The sequence below is a fragment of the Perca fluviatilis genome, chromosome 18 (genome assembly GCF_010015445.1).
Source record: "Perca fluviatilis chromosome 18, GENO_Pfluv_1.0, whole genome shotgun sequence".
NCBI classification, from domain to species: Eukaryota; Metazoa; Chordata; class Actinopteri; order Perciformes; family Percidae; genus Perca; species Perca fluviatilis.
The window spans coordinates 24,446,518-24,463,537 of NC_053129.1; the positions used below are offsets into that span (position 1 = coordinate 24,446,518).

Below are 17,020 nucleotides of genomic sequence, written 5' to 3' on the forward strand. Positions count from 1 at the left end.
GCAGAGAAATGTTATACAACCTTAAAGTTACATCTTTTTGCGACTCTACATGTCTTGATTATCTCTGTAGTCCCTGTCCAGTAGTAGTAGTATATTACAGTGTAACTGCAGAATTTATCTTACCAACAGCAATGTTATTTGGTAAACACGAAGATTACAGTAATGTTATTATGTTGTAATGTAAATTATATCTGTAGTCGTTTAAAGCAGATATTCTTGGATATTCCGGAAATACAAATCACATTAACACCCTGAAGTTAACTCTCACTCATGATTACAATAAAAGTTTCATTATCAGTCATTGTTTTCTTGTAAAACCTTATGGCCGTGTCCTTTGGAGGCCAGTCCCTCCCCTCTGTGCATACTGATGATTTGTCAATATCAGTTATCCTGACCAGGTATAACTGATAATGAAATAGAAAGACAGATAACCGCCAACATAAGGGAGCAGAGTGGAAGGAAGGCTGCAAAGATCCATGAGGACCAAATCTGAGAAAATCAGAGAGATGATGCTTCCACAGCTGCTTCTGATCACAGTCCTGGGGCTCACACGGACAACAGGTTTCCACTATTTTCCTAATTTAACGCTTATGTCACTGTGCTGCAGGTCAGACATAGGAGAAACTGATAATCACTGTTTTATACTTCTATAGAGGATGTGAACATTATAAATCATGTAAGTAAACTTGTTAAGTATCATTTTAGGGGTTGAAGCTGGAACAAAAGGGTTTCAATTAAAAAATCAGCACCAGTTAAAAGTGATGAGTGTTTTAGAGTGGTATTTGATCCACTAATATGGCATAAGCATTTCTTGGTGTAATATATTTGTGGGAGTGGGTTGAACATATTTGATCTGAGCACATGGAGACATACGTTTTGATGTGTTTGACATGTTTGTGGTGCGAAAAGTGTAAAGGTCAAGTTGAAGAAAAATAATATTTACAGTATAGTATGTGCTTTGTGCTCAGCAGGCACTTTAAAATACTATGCATGGCTGTTCAGTTGTTAAAAGTGATATTTGATCCAGTATATTATATACATGTTCCTAATGGTGTACTCTTTCTGATTTCAGTAACTGGACTGCCTTGCACTCAGATGTTCCCCTCTCAGTCGGCCCCTTCAAATGGTAAATCAGATTATTAAAACCTGATATATATTAATGGCTACAAGTTACAAGAGTTGATTTTCCCAACTGTTAATGTGCACAGAAGTGTGTACATCATATAAAAAATTATATATTAGATTTACAAAACCATCATTGGTTTTCAGTGGACTACTCAGTAATCCAGTATATAGTAATGCCTATTCTGTACCACTAAACACATGGTCGAATGTAGCTTATATACATTTATTCAAGTACCAAGTAAACTATAAATTTGAGCTACTTATACTTTACTCAAGTATTTCCATGTCATGCCATTTTATACTCCTATTCCACTGAAATTCTGAGGGAAATATTGTATTGTTTATTTTACTACATTACATTAATTTGACAGACCTGATGTTACTTTTACCATACTTTTGGTACATTTTGCTTATAAAACGTACATTCTTTTACTAAGTAACATTTTCATTGCAGGACTCTACTTGCAATGGAGTATTTCTATAATGTAGCATCGCTACTTTTGCTGAAGTAAAGGATCTTAATACTAAATATCACCAACAGATTATCAATGCTTTTTTGTATTTCACCCTCGTATCTCCACTACAAACATATTTTATTTCTGATTTATAGCAAAATCCCCTGTGTCTCAGTGCTGAGATTTTATTAAAATATTTTTTTAGTTAACAGCGTTACGCCCTCAGATGTGGCTGTGCTTTCCTCCATTGGACTTCACATGCACAGGTGAGCGTCGCAGGTCAGCAGTTAGTTTCAACCATGTGATATTTGCACCACAAGTTCTAAAATTCAACAATGTAGACACATAATCAGACTGTGGTGTTTACTTTTCCTGCAGCACTGAGCTGTCTATGGTGGTATCAAGGCTCACAGGTAAATTTCAAAGTCTTAATTTGCTGTTTAGTGTTAACAGGACCTAAAGCCATATTTTCCTTAAATAATTTACTTAATTGTTTTTTAAACATGAGTAAATTACTTCACTATCATTTTTTACGCTGCCTTCAAACAGGCTTAATGGGAAAGCTCCAGTAACTCTGCTGGTGATAAATCAAAATGCAACTTGGCTGACTGTCTTAATACACAGTGTAATTCATCAGAAGAGGTTGATATAAGCTCTAATACACTACTGTGTGCTATCTTTACTACACTGATATCTTAACCGACCGTGATAATTTGAAACAATGAACCCCAATTCACTTGCCACACACCACCAGGCCTGTGGTCTGTTATCTTTTTTGAAAGCCATTCATGACATAAATGGTTCTGTACTTCATAGAGATAAAATACTAACTGACACAAAGCAGGATGTTCACAGTTGTTGATTTAGCATTTAATTCTGATTAATAATCATAATGTAGACGTTTGTATGTAGCAAGGGGAAATTCAATTTTTTCACTCTGTTGTTAAATATATTCACATACAGGCCCAGATACACACATGCACAAACAGGACCTATGCACACATGATTAATTAAAATATCATAATTGTTGCAGATACATTTTCTGTCATTTGACTACTACTATTAATGGAGCATATGCCAAAGCTCTGCTGTGGTTTCACCCACAAGCCACGTGGGAAAAGAAGCTCTGGATTTTGGTGTTAAACTTAATGTCTCTCCATCAGAGCTGATGACCCTGTTTAATCCTGGACTCGTCAGTCCTCTCTCAGATGAAACAAACTTGTATGCCCCTCAGTTTGTTCAACACAGGTACAGACAGCACTTTCTGACACATGAGAAACATCGTTACTGTCATCTCAGGCTGCTTTCAATGAATTATTTCCTCCTTTGTAGCACACTGGTGGAGCAGGCAAAGGAAGTGTCCCTCTACCTCCAAAACAATCAGGTAGGTGCTCCAGTGTCTGCACTCCCATTTTAAAGGATATTTATAAGGATAAATAATCAATAATAATAAAAAAGGAGAAAGTCCCATAAGCATAAAAAGGCTTTACAGTGGTTGATGTTATCTGTTTTACTTCTACTACAGGCTGTTGATATGGATAGAGATTGGAAGCTGGTACTTCTCTTTGCTCAGGTGGATCAGCTCTGTGCTTGTGAGCAGCAGCAGCAGGTAAACAGCAATATGATTTAATATTAATCTCACAAAATTTTGTTAGGGAAAAAATGCATATATTGTGTGCTTACAGAGTTGTTTCTTTAAACGTTGTTGCCTCAAACAGAAGATACAGAGTCAAAAATGTTTTTCTAAGCTGATAGAGTTTTTCCGACAGAAACTTCATCTTCAATAATGATATTATATATTTTATTTCAGCTATTTAGCACATGTCGTAGCTTGATTTACAAAACGACCAACAGCTTCTAAAAGGAACACAGAGCTAAAAATGCAAACGGGAGGGAAATAATTGATTAAACAATACTTCCTCATAGCTGCTAGTTTGTCTATTATTACCTGACAATGAATCATTTCGAAATGCAGTGTACATTTTCAACAGTTCATGACAGATGTAAGAAAAAAAAAGTCATTTGACAGATTAATAAATAGGTTACTTAAGTCTCAGACTGCTGTGTTTGTGTGCAGGTGCAGTCTGTCATTAAAGCCGTGGTTGAAGAGGTGGATGATGCTCTGCAGCTGCTGCACTCTCAGGTATTATTTCAGATTGTGTACAGTGTCTTTTTCTGTCAGTCTTTATAACTGCTTTGCCAATGTTCATAAACTTGACATTTTGTTTCACTTAACTGTGTTGCAGCTGAAGAGGACCATCGTCAGTGTTGCATTGTGGGATGGAGAGCGTGGTAGTTTCCACCACAAGTGAGTTCATATGTGATTTGATACTTATTTCTTCCTCAAAGTAGTAATAGTAATATACATATAATGTTTTAACAATCTGTTTTACTGACAGGATGTGTCGATGCACGGAGACACACAATGAAGGAGAAGACAGACTTCAGAGGGCCATGTTGAGTCATGCTCTACAGGTTCGTCCATTCTTCATACCAGAATATCTGATCATTCAGTCCTTTGGTTGTTTTTAGCTGCTGTGAAATTTTCTTCTCAACTCCTTTTTCACTGACCAGGAGTCTTTGGATGAGCTCATGGTAAAGAAGCGTTGGTACTATGACAGAGATGACTTCACTGTCATTGTGCAGGACGCACCTTTCATCACAGACCTTACATCTGTCTCCGTGAGTTCACTCGCACAACTTCATCTTTCACACAACTTTAGTGCCTCAAAAATCAGTGATGTATAAAAGGATGTGTCCTTTGACTCCTGATTTATTAATTATTAAGAGACAGATCTGAAATAACAAAATGTACCTTTCATTTTTTATAGTGAGAATGATTCCTCGAATAGGCATTTTTCACAGCAGACGTTTTGACTTGTCACATCAAGAAAAGCATGATTTTATCATTTAAACCCTTTTCCTATTGTGACGTGTCAGCATGTTGTCTACAACAATAAAAAAATGGCACAAATGAAAACAAAGTAACAGTGTGTGACAGTAACAGATACAGTCGTGGTTATCTTACTGAAGATGTACTTTATGTATCTAAAGTACAGTACAATGTTGTTGATGTTCTTTTTTTAACAGAGTGGGAAGCATCTCTCTAAGTCAGCATCACCAGAAACTGATAAACTGATGGTGCAGATGTGGACAAACCTGGTGAGGCCTAAAGCAATCTAATCTAACCCCTGCTTTCTCTTTCTCATACAGACACACACACTCACACAGTGGTGGAAGAAGTATTCAGATTATTTACTTAATTAAAAGTACTGATACCACACTGTGAAAATTCTCCACTAAGTAAAAGTATAAAAAAGTAAAAGTAGTCATTCTGCAGTAAAATATTCCCTTTCAGTGTTTTACTTTTATATATGATGTTTTTGGAAAAGTATTTATGCTGCATTACTGTGTATATTGCATTTTACTGCTGTAGATGTTTAATATTGTGCTAATTTTAACTCTTTTCTATGTGTTGGGTAGTCTACAGTAATGCATCGTATTCTATAAGATCATTATATATTTGTAACATTGCTTTTTAAATTGTTTAGCAGAACAAATCAAATTGTTTAACAGAACAAATCAAATTCAAAATCACCTAATCATAGAGATACATGGTTTTAAATAGAAATGAATGGTATGAAAAATGGTAAACTGAGAAGTAACTTGTTGTAGGATTCAGAGAATGTCGGACCCAAATGCAGAGACAGTAAGCAAAAGTAGTGAGTTTGAGGATTTACTATAATAAAATCCATACAAACAAAGGAGTCCTGAATACAGCAGGCAAAGTAGTCCAAAACGTAATGGAAGTCTCACACTCACACTCTCACACTCACACACTCACACTCTCTCACACTCTCTCACACTCTCTCACACTCTCACTCTCTCTCTCTCACACACACACACACACACACACACACACACACACACACACACACACACACACACACACACACACACACACACACACACACACACACACACACACACACACAATACAGAAATAATAATCTGACACTAGACAAAGCAACACAGAGACTAAATACAAGAGGTAACGAGGTGAAACAAGGAACAGGTGACACGAGGACTCAGGAACAGGTGAAACACATCAGGGTGGGGCAGACAATTACAAAGGCGGGAAAACACAAGGCAGGAAGTAAAACAAGACAAGACAAAGGAGAAAAACACACTACAAAATAAAACAGGAAACAGAAACACACACAACCATAACATAACTAAAGCTGTCAGACAAATGTAGTACAGTAAAAGTAGTTGCCTCTGGGATGTAGTGGAGTAAAAATATAAAGTTGCATACAATGGGAATACTCAAGTAAAGCCCAAATACTTCAAATTTGTACAGTACTTGAGTAAATGTAAACTGTGTAACTAAATTCGCCACTGCACACATGCACGCAGTCATTGTTCTCCCTGTTGCAAACATGAAGACAATGAGTTTTCTGTCTTTCAGCTGCAGCCCACAAGTGGCCAACATAACACAGAAGACAATGGAAAGATCATCGCATTGCCATGTCCAACTGAGGTGAGTAACTGTGCTACAAACTCACACACATGCAGTTAAATCAGCATGCTAAAATGCGCTATTAGATGCACTTTACTTAAAGAGAGGTTTCAGTGTGCCAAACTAATATTCTACACTGCTTTCTCAACTTACCTCTTTTATCTTATTCCTCCTCTCTCCGGCTATCTACCTCCCTCCCCAAGGATCGACCCTTCTTGAGGACAGAGGGAAACTCTCCTTCATATCACCACAGCGATGCCTCTCCTCTCCTCCTCCCAGTGAGTCTAGTGTGTTATTGAGCCAGAATGGAGGTTGTGGCAGTGTTGTACGCCTCCTGTTTAGTTCTGACTGTGGATTTGCTCTGTGTGTCCGGTCAGTTTACAGGCACAGAGATGCCCTGTGAGGACCTCAGCCCCTCACCCTCCACACCCACCTCAGGTACAGTAAGATGGTTTACACTTACATGTTAGGCATCTATCAGGCGCCGGGGTGACTCTCAAGTGACTGGAAAAAAACAAATATTGTTTTTTTTATGGGGACTTATCACATTGAAATGGGCAGGGAGAATGTATTCATAATTTGTATTCATGTGCCATTTTTTTATAGACGGGCTTTTCATGTTGCAAAACCAGCAAAAGTCTCTTATTTACTTCAAATATGAAGAAATACAAAACAAAGGTGTTATATTGACATACAATTTATCTGATGTATATAATTATATATATAAAACACACTTTATATTGAATATTCCTTTCATTTGTCACTAATCTGTATATTTATCACTTTTTTTAACCATTTTATCATTTTTAGTATTGTGCCTATCTCTGTTTAAATTTTGCTTAAGTTTTATTTAACATTGCTTCTGATAATCTTCTTCTTCCTTCAAGTAGTACTTTATTTTTGGATCCTACGATGAAGTGTTTTTAGCTAGTTTTATTGCCATATTCATATAATTACACAAATGATATTAGTTTTATATGTACAGTCCTTCTGCAAGTCCCGTGCTGTCTAATTCATAGAGACATTATTGGTCTGACTGGTCTGAGATGCCTTTTTTTTATTTTCCCAGTCCATGAACTTAGGCCTGGAGATATCAAAGTGGTGGCTGCTGTGGGAGACTCTCTGACAGTGAGTCATTTTGTCATTATTTCAAGTGGATAGAAAGTTATAACTAAATACAATATCTCGGAATTAGGACCATGATCTTTAACTCAAACATACACTAAAAATGCAGTGTACAACCAGTACTCGGATATTAAAATTGAGTAAATCTACGTTGGATATATTTGTACCCAAGAGGTAAATGTCAGTTATGTGCAGTAATAAGTTAGAGTTAGATAAATATATTGTTGTACAGATAAACAAAGGGTCTGAAAAGTGCAAGAGAACAGCTGGTCATATTACAAAGATATAACAGATGGATGTGTGATTTAATAGATGATATGCATGATTGCTAATACACATTGAATGACCCATATATGTAAAATATTGAGAGCTTAACTGTCTTATTTCATTGTGTTACTGAAACACTGTCCTGTTCTATCTGTCAGGCAGGGAACGGTATCGCATCCAGCCCTAACAACGTCCTGGACGTCCTGAGTCAGTACAGAGGTTTATCCTGGAGGTAAGTCAGGACTTTCCAACATAACTATCACACTATAACATTGCAACATAACGCTTATGGTATGTGTCTTGAAAGTAATTTTAAGTCATAATTTTGATGTTGTATTCTGTGTTTTTTGCAGTATTGGTGGAGATGAAAACCTCACAACTGTCACCACGCTGCCCAGTGAGTCTTCTTAATGACTTTTTTCTGTTTCAGATAACATGTTAAGGTTAGTCTTTGCTGCTCTGGGATTTGTATAATTATTTTCTTTGTTATAACAGACATCTTAAAACATTTTAACCACAACCTGACGGGCTACTCTGTTGGGAAGGGCAAGGAGCAAACTCCTCAGGCATTCCTTAACCAGGCTGTAGCAGGAGCTAAGAGCAAGTGAGTCCAATCAGAGGCAAGTTCTGCAGCCTCTTAGCTGTTTTTAATCATATAATACCTGTTATGTTATAAGAATGAAGCTGACTTGAGCTTAGAAACTTTAGATACATGCATCAAAACTATTAACCAAATCCATTTGACATATTATTTTTTGTCAATTGAGTAGTTCATATTTTAGATTGCATGAAAACACATCTTCCTTGCACTATTAAATACAGCTTAGTGAAATGACTAAACTATTCTTAAAAAAGACACACCTTACAATCCAATGGAAGTTTATATTAGTTTAGTGTGAATGTTCATATTTATACTTAACTTTAAATTTTTACAATACCTACATATACTTTAGTTTTAACATAAACAGGAAAAGAAAGCCATATAAAATAATAAAAAACCTGTCATTTCCATAAGTTTTTATATTTAATAAAGAAGGAGAAGATGGGAAATATACTAGACTATATTAATCTTGCCTGTGATGCTTCAGAGTAATTTCACCCTAGGGTCCTTTGCACCATGACCTCGAGCCAAACACTCCCCCAGAAGCTTTTTTCACCTGGGTCAAACATTGGGAGAGTTAGCGTAGAGTAGCGTTATCAGCTGAATAGCTTAGCACAGGGGCTAATGGATCCGAAGTGTCTCTTAACATTACCCCACTAATAATGCCCGAAATGATACCAAACGTCTACAGTAGTACAAATAGGTTATGCACTCATAAAACGATGGATTGTAAAGTTTGTAAGTACACCAGAAGTGTATGTAAATAACACTTGCCTGCTGGCTTCTGCTCTCTGCTGTTGTTGCTGCTGCTGCTGTTACTACCGGCAGTAAGAGTGCTTAGGGCCGTCTACAAATTACTACACCGAAAAGAGATGCAACAAAAATATTTATTAATTTAATGATTAAATAAGGTAATGTCTCCAAACTTACCTCAATTATAACTTGTCTCCTGCTAGTTATTCTACAGCACTTACTTTAAAAAATAAGTTAAATTAATAAATATTTTTGTTGCATCTCTTTTCGGTGTTGTAATTTGTAGACGTCCCTAAGCACTCGTCTTATTACAGCAGCAGCAGCAGCAGCAGAGAGCAGAAGCCAGCAGGCAAGTATTATTTACACAAACTTCTGGTGTACTTACAAACTTTACAATCCATCGTTTTATGAGAGCATAACCTACTACTGTAGACGTTTGGTATCATTTCGGGCATTATTAGTGGGGTAATGTTAAGAGACCGACCTCGGATATTTAGCCCTCTTGCGCTATAAGTATTCAGCGGCTAACGCTACTCTACGCTAACTCTCCCAATGTTCGACCCAGGTGAAAAAAGCTTCTGGGGGGGTGTTTGGCTCGAGGTCATGGTGCAAAGGACCCTAGGGTGAAATTACTCCGAACCATCACTTTAAGGTCTTCTTACTACTGTAGCTTTTTCTGGACCTTGAATCAAAAGTATTATTATTATTATTATTATTTACTTATAGCTGAAAGAAAGTAGAATTTGTATGAATATATTTATTAAAATTAAATGTGTTTTTAACTGAGAAAAATCTTTGCCATTGCATCATGATATTTTATGTTGTGTGTGTTTTAAGAAACATACCAACACAGGTGCGAGCCCTGGTGGCAAGGATGAAGAAGGACTCTGTAAGTTTATACATTTTTATTTATTTTTTACCTATTTTTAAATTTGTAATTATTAAGTAAGTAAATTAAGTAAATTTCTAATTCCACTATAAAATCCTCTTGCACTTGCATATGTTACATCCGCTTTGGACGATAACAATAGTGAAGACATTTCCGTTTTTATAAAAGTCAAAATTTGGCAAATCTAGGAAACACGCATGTAGAATTTGATTCTTACTTCCAAGGAGGGAGATGTACTTACTCATAGACTAGGACAGAATCATGTACATACCACTCACGCTCCCTCACATTCTTCTTTCTTGTACAGAGAATCAATTTTGAATTAGATTGGAAGGTGATCACCCTTTTTATTGGTGGAAATGACATATGTGACCACTGCTACAACTCTGTGAGTACTAATGTTAAGTAATAATTCATGAATAATTTCTTGGAAGGGCCAAAAGACACAAACCTGAAAATGCTTTCCGTTTCTTTACAGCTCCTTTACTCTGAAGAGAATTATATTCGTAATGTTCGAGACAGCCTGGATTATCTACACAAAGAGGTAAAAAATGAGAGACATGCAGCTACATTTTATTTACTTCCATAGATTGTGAGCATTATATGAACTTGTCTTCATCAGATGCCTCGGGCTCTAGTGAACTTAGTAGAGCCTCTCCATATTATCCCACTGAGAGAAATGCACAGCGACACTTCACTGAAATGCCCAACTTGGCTCGTAAAGTGAGTATCACTTTTCTCTATGCCTTTTCAAATTCTCACTGAGATATTAAAAAATCTAATACATAATCATAAACAGTGGTATAACACCTTGGTATCCCTTCTTTGCCAGTATTCTGTGTCCTTGTGTTATTTTGCCAATGCCCAACTCTGAAGCTCTGCAAAAGGTGGAGGACATCAATAGAAACTATCAGGTATTAAAGACACAAAAAAACAGTATGATTTTTGAAACAGCCCAGTTCATCATCAGGCATTGACACATTCTCTTTCTTTCTTTAAGCGTTTACTGCATGAGCTTGTGGAGTCAGGCCGGTATGACACCCGCTCAGACTTCACCGTGGTCGTCCAGCCTTTTTTCAGAAGAATCGTCGTCCCCAGACTGCCGGTCAATAACAAAGCTCTGTCTTTCACATGCGGACTGGCTGCACTGACTTCATGAGAGTTTGGTCTATCAACTTTATCCAATACATAACTACAGGTTTAGCACCAGAATAATGACAGTGACTCACAGTGGCAGTGTTTTAGCAAAAAAATTGTGGTCAGTTAACACTAATCAAATTTGGAATTTGTTGATATTCTGTTTTTGCCATTACTTCAATGTAAAGGCAATGTACAAAACCATTTGCTGTCTGGCTAGCTCACTTTCAAAGGACATTTTAAGAAATACACTTATTTGCTTTCTTGCGGCAAGTTAAAAGAGAGGATTGATACTACTCAGATGTTTGTATGATATAGCTACATCCAGCCACCAGTTAGCTTAGCACAAAGACTGGAAACCAGGGGAAACAGCTAGCATGGCTCTGTCTGTACTGGTTAATGTTCTTTGTATGGGTTAAATAAACAACATGTAACATGTTAATTAGTAAGTACGCTGGTAGGCAGATTTTGTTGTCTTTGGACAGAGCCAGGCTAGCTGTTTTCCCTGTTTTCTGTATTTATGTTAAGCTAACTGGCTGCTGGTGTCAGCTTCATGTTTAACTCTCGGCAAGACAGCAAATATATTACTTCTGTATTTCTCAAAATCTTGAACTATTCCTTCGACATTATCTAGTTAATAGAGTTCAATTTGAGACCCTAAATTCCAAAGACAAAAAGAGAGATGGCTTTTTTGGTTGTTTTCTTTTTTTTTAATGAAGAACTGGATTTTAGGACACAAGCTTCAAAAATTGTGTAGTTGTTGCCACACAGTCCTTTTCTCTTTTCTTTTTTTTTTACTTTTTTTTTTTTTAGTTAATAGTTCCTTTTTTGCAGCCTGCATCCTATTACATGGGCCAAACTCCTACCTAGTGCAGTCCTACATTTTACAGCTCTGATTGATAAAGAATAGTTCATACATGTAACATACTTTTCCACAGGATGGCCGTGCAGATCGCTCATTCTTCAGTGCTGACTGCTTCCATCTCAGCCAGAAGGCCCAGACGCTGATGGCTCGCTCCCTCTGGAACAACATGGTAAGTATCTGACAGAGAAGGAGAAAATTACTGCACAACAAATTCAATGATAGTGATTACAAATTAGAAAAAGCTAAGACACCATTGACAAGAGTTAGACATCTGTAGTGTGAAAAAGAACTGGTCTAGTAACAATAAAACTTGATGCACAAAAGTGTAGACTAATGTTTATATCATATTGGAGTAATAGGTCGACCATTTAATCCCCATAAGAAGTACAACACAGTAATTAATCTGGTAAACATAAACCGAGTAGCTACACAAGAGTAGCAGTAAAATACAGCTCAACAGTGAATTAACACTTAACGCTAGCAACAGATTAGATTTAGATAGCTAGTATGGCTATCTAGGTTAGCAGGAAAACTAAATCAACATATCACAAAACAGCTATAGTAAAAATTATAATTTTTTAATCATTATTATTATTATTATTATTATTATACCTACAGATGATAGTCCAACAAGTGCATTTAGGGAGTAGATAAAAGATGCCTGTTAAGTGTTAATATCTTGTGCACAGATCTACAGAAACCAACATGGTGGATGTAAAACTGCTACGGAACTCTGCTAGTAGTGGTTGCCAGTAGCAACGGAATGTTCAGCTGAAACTGAAGCAGTGGTTTTGGTATATGATCTAAAACTGTCCAGCTTAATCCCGCTAGGAGATTTTAAACTCATTTTAAGGGCACTGGTAGCCTGGGAAAACCCTGACGAACTTCCAGCAAATTTGAGATTTGCTCTGCAAGTCAGTCTGGCCAAGAGCCCATTCAAGCCCATTTCCAATTTTTCCAAATCGAGCCACCAATCACAACTGTTGAGGTGGTCTTTACACGATGATGATAGTGCAGCGACGGCAAGCAGCTTTTTGTTTACATTCAACATAACGGCCACCGAAGCGCAGCAACGCGTTGATGCTACGTCACCTGGATCGTAGGTCTGATTGGTTGAAGGACTATCCAATTGCGCCCAGAGGCATTTGAGCGGCGTCCGTTGGTGACGCCCCTTTGGAAATGGGCTGTGAATGAAGCTTGCCCAGACAGACCCACTCTCAGTTACAACTGAGAAGGGTCTGGTGTCAACCCGGCTAGGGCACTGGAAGAAAGTCTTTGGAATCTTGTTCTTGCTTTTAGTAATTTAGGGCCCTATTTTAACGATCTGAAACGCAAGTATGAAACGCAAAACGCAAGTAGCTTTGTGGGCGGATCTCGGGCGCTGTTGCTATTATACCGGCGGGATAAATGACTCTTGCGCCCGACGCAAATCTAAAATGGGTTGGTCTGAAGTAGCTAGGTGTGGTTTGGGCGTAACATGCAATAAACCAATCAGAGCGTCTTCTCACATTCCCTTTAAGAGCAGGGCGCTTGTTCCATGGCGGATTGCTATTATGACGGCGGATTTGCCTGGCGCACGCCAGCGGGAGCTGCCGATGCGAGATGCGGCAAAGTAATAAATGCCCGTCTTGGCTGGGTGGCGATGTTGCTGCGGCCCTCGGGCGCATCTCCTCAAGTCTGGAGAGGATTGCTGCAGCCATGGAGCGTGGGCCTCCAAACGCACCACACCTGCACCTGTTGTGCCCCTTCCTCTTCCCCAACTCCATCTCCGTCCACCCGCTCCATCAGGAGCGCATCGCGCATTACTCCCGGACCAGATTCCGCCGGAGTGTCCAATCCCACCGTAGTTCAACATCACGTCTCCTTAAGTCCTCTAATATTTCCTCATTTATGTCATCAACACATCCATGATTCATGGAAATGTGTAAAACACAACAAGCCACAAAGAATGCTGCGACTTTTCGTTTTAAATAATACTATTTGTTAAATCTTGTTAATACTATTGTAATCTGTTTGTCTGTCTGTAACTGATGTTGTGTATTGTCCCAAACAGGTCTCTCTTAAGAATGAGACCCTATGTGTCTCAATGAGATTACCTGTATAAATAATGGTTAAAAAAATAAATGTATATGTGATCATCATTTCTAATGTAACAGTGTAGGCCTATTTTAAATAAAATATGCTTAATGATACTCAGCCTTACTCTGACTCTTGTTTCCCCAGCTGGAACCTCTGGGCAATAAGACTACCATACAGAATTTTACTGTAGACCTCGACCTGAAATGTCCAACTAAGGTGAGAAAAAAAAAAACTCCATATGAAATTGTGTTAAAATAAAGAGTCAGTGCTTTAAATACTGGTTAATGTGTTTTTTGTAACTCCTATGATGGCTCAATCCTGTGAGGAACATGATATGAAGGAATTTCAAAAGCTTCTGTAATTAAGTCTTTAATGTTTCAGCAATCAGTTTTTTTTAATTTTCTTTTTGAGGCCATCATGTAATATACGTTCTGTCCTTTGCCTACAGACTTCACCATTTATCCGTACCTATAACAACAGCAATTACATATATGGTGGCCCCTCTCCAACACCTGGACCTATCACGGTAAGCCTTTAAACTCTGTCTGAGAGGCTGAGAAGTGACTTCTAGTACAAAGAAAATATATAATGTTTAACTAAAGACCTGAACGAAGCTACAGTTTCACAGCACTAATCACACAGTTTGAATGAAAACTATGTACATCCATCTATTTTCTCAAGTCATTTTACACATTGACAATACCTTCTGATGTTTCATTCCCACCAGAACTGGGGATCTGATTTCTCCTGTGTGGACATTGCTCCATCTGACACTGTGCCAACTTCAGGTGAGAGAGAGCGTATCAGTCAATATGAGATTTGATGTCCTCTTTATCTGTTGTTAATATCTGAAACAAAGACAGCTATGCACACCACCAGTGACACTGGGAATGAAAGGGCTTATATCAACTGCACCGATTGTCATCTAGATTGTCTCAGTGTCTCATCAAGATAATTTAACAAATGCTCTATTCAAATACAAATTATACAGGGGCTGCAGAAAATAGGAGCTGTGTGATGAGGGAACAGAATGGACTCAAACGCTAGGCTTAAAGCTGGTTAGGTCCCTAATAATACTGTACATTGTATAGGGTTGATGTTTGCGGTCGATCTTGATGTCAGTAGGTTGAAACTTCTTTTATTTGTAGTTCACAAGCTGAGACCAGCAGACATCAAGGTGGTGGCAGCACTGGGAGACTCAACAACGGTTAGTGTCATAACACAATGATATCCAGTTTAAGTTCAAGGAAGGACACATAATGTACGAACAAATGTTAGAAACTCCCATATTTTTTACCTAACTTAATCAGCAATAGACAATGAGTACTTGCCAGGTAATGATTATGTTTTATTTTTAACCTAATATGGTATATGTGTCTGTGTGTGTTGACGGGAAACATTCAGCAATAAGCACACTCAGTGAACCTGTTGGTGTTCAGCTATGTAGTGTCATTGAACTATGAACACTCTAATCAAATTGTTATCAGCCAGATAGCTTGCACCGGTAATGATCACCCCTTTTATGTTCTGATGTTTAGGCTTTTAATGTAAGACTTATCTTTGTTAGTATCTCACTGTCGTCTGCAGCATATTATTTTCATTGTGTGTGTGTTTGTGTGTCTCTTCATATGTGGCTCTATGTTCACAGGCAGGCACTGGTGCTAAGGCAAAGAACCTGTTTGACCTCAATAAAGAGTATAAAGGAGTATCATGGAGGTACGACATGCCTGTAGTGTTATAGAGGTATACTTTAACCCTCACATTTAGCAAACAGAGCTGATGTTTGTTGTCTTTTTTTTGCAGCATTGGAGGGGATGAGACTCTGGAGACAGTCACAACACTACCAAGTGAGTTTATGCGTTAGTTTCTCTGAGTCACTATATCTGACAGGAATAACAATCTCTCCTGAATAATACTGCAAAGAAGCCTTCTTTTTAGTATTGAAAATCATTTTTAACATTAATGTGGGGTAGTTTCTAAACAATGGACCGCATGCCAGAAACACTCCCACACACAGATTTGTTCCAAAGTGTCACATTCACCAATTTCCTCATATACAAAATTAATTTATTAATTATTTCTTCTTTATGTCTATCACACTACAGCGTTGCTCTGATGACATTGTTGGCAGCTGTTAACTACACACGGCTACATTTGTTCAGTTTTTGGCTGCATGACTTGATGCTCTGCAGTGTGAAATTATTGTATTCATTCTTATGTGACATTTTTGTAAATGACGCGCTACTCCACAAGTGGAGCGGAACAGGTAGCCTTATAAATCAATATGTGAACACTGATTTGTTAATGCTTATATCTCACTAATACACACCTACTCATGTTCAGGTGGCATTCATCAGGTTGAAACAAGCAGTTATTTATCATGAGTTTGTACAGTTAAGAGGGTTTGGTCTAGGAACAGACTAGGAACACTAGTACAAGCATAAGTTGAAGTTTAATGTAGCTACTAATTGCAGGCTTCACTTGTAGTTGGTGGACCAGTTGAAGAGCTGTATTGTGCAGGAGAACTTTTACTAATTTACCAGCCGCTAGAGTGACAGAAGCCAGCAGTGCACTACTTCTCCGCTGGAACGTTTTTCATCTTTTTCTCCTCAGACATCTTGAAAAAGTTCAACCTCTTCATAAAGGGCTTCTCCAGAGGCCAAGGCTCCAGACAAAAGTTCTTCAACATGGCTGTATCTGGAGCTAAGTCCTCGTATGTGCATATTTTTTTTATTTCCTCCCCCTGGTAAAGCATTTGAGCAACCTATTGTCATCTCTCTAACACATATTTACTGTATTTGTTCTGTGACAGAGATATTGCATTACAAGTCCAAGCTCTCATCAAGGCCATTAAAGAAAATAAGGTAAGACTTCTCCAAAGATAAGTAATTTATTAGATGGTTCTATTAGTGTCTACCTCTTTCATGCTCACGTTCTGTACACGTTACACAGGAGGTGAATTTTGAAAAGGACTGGAAAATTGTGACAATATTTGTTGGAGGAAATGATCTTTGCAATTACTGCATAGACCAAGTAAGTGTCCTTATTCAAATGATGTACTGTACATAAATAACCACACACTTCTGCATGTTATGGAACTGCAGTAAAAAACATATTTTACAAATCTGCAGAATAATCTGTCACCCAAGAACTACAGCCACAATCTGATGCTCAGTTTGGACATGTTATACAAAGAGGTGAGATA

General features: G+C 37.8%; 1 protein-coding gene across 1 annotated transcript in view; it reads left to right on the plus strand.

Annotated features, from left to right (window-relative positions):
- Positions 1-390: 390 nt before the first annotated feature.
- LOC120546425 (phospholipase B1, membrane-associated-like) overlaps positions 391-17,020 on the plus strand; it is a 38,692-nt gene continuing 22,062 nt past the window's right edge. Inside the window, exons 1-36 of the mRNA XM_039781350.1 lie at positions 391-561; positions 1,073-1,126; positions 1,786-1,846; positions 1,959-1,993; positions 2,744-2,828; positions 2,913-2,964; positions 3,106-3,189; positions 3,658-3,723; positions 3,827-3,888; positions 3,980-4,055; positions 4,155-4,262; positions 4,671-4,742; positions 6,049-6,120; positions 6,303-6,377; positions 6,477-6,537; positions 7,169-7,227; positions 7,650-7,723; positions 7,845-7,888; positions 7,987-8,095; positions 9,683-9,734; positions 10,042-10,122; positions 10,213-10,278; positions 10,357-10,457; positions 10,567-10,648; positions 10,735-10,839; positions 11,810-11,905; positions 13,960-14,031; positions 14,264-14,341; positions 14,543-14,603; positions 14,964-15,022; positions 15,464-15,531; positions 15,619-15,662; positions 16,429-16,528; positions 16,628-16,679; positions 16,768-16,848; positions 16,947-17,012. Coding sequence (XP_039637284.1) covers positions 477-561; positions 1,073-1,126; positions 1,786-1,846; positions 1,959-1,993; positions 2,744-2,828; positions 2,913-2,964; positions 3,106-3,189; positions 3,658-3,723; positions 3,827-3,888; positions 3,980-4,055; positions 4,155-4,262; positions 4,671-4,742; positions 6,049-6,120; positions 6,303-6,377; positions 6,477-6,537; positions 7,169-7,227; positions 7,650-7,723; positions 7,845-7,888; positions 7,987-8,095; positions 9,683-9,734; positions 10,042-10,122; positions 10,213-10,278; positions 10,357-10,457; positions 10,567-10,648; positions 10,735-10,839; positions 11,810-11,905; positions 13,960-14,031; positions 14,264-14,341; positions 14,543-14,603; positions 14,964-15,022; positions 15,464-15,531; positions 15,619-15,662; positions 16,429-16,528; positions 16,628-16,679; positions 16,768-16,848; positions 16,947-17,012 — 2,598 coding nt within the window. The 5' untranslated portion in view covers positions 391-476. The remainder of the gene's footprint in view (positions 562-1,072; positions 1,127-1,785; positions 1,847-1,958; positions 1,994-2,743; positions 2,829-2,912; positions 2,965-3,105; positions 3,190-3,657; positions 3,724-3,826; positions 3,889-3,979; positions 4,056-4,154; positions 4,263-4,670; positions 4,743-6,048; positions 6,121-6,302; positions 6,378-6,476; positions 6,538-7,168; positions 7,228-7,649; positions 7,724-7,844; positions 7,889-7,986; positions 8,096-9,682; positions 9,735-10,041; positions 10,123-10,212; positions 10,279-10,356; positions 10,458-10,566; positions 10,649-10,734; positions 10,840-11,809; positions 11,906-13,959; positions 14,032-14,263; positions 14,342-14,542; positions 14,604-14,963; positions 15,023-15,463; positions 15,532-15,618; positions 15,663-16,428; positions 16,529-16,627; positions 16,680-16,767; positions 16,849-16,946; positions 17,013-17,020) is intronic.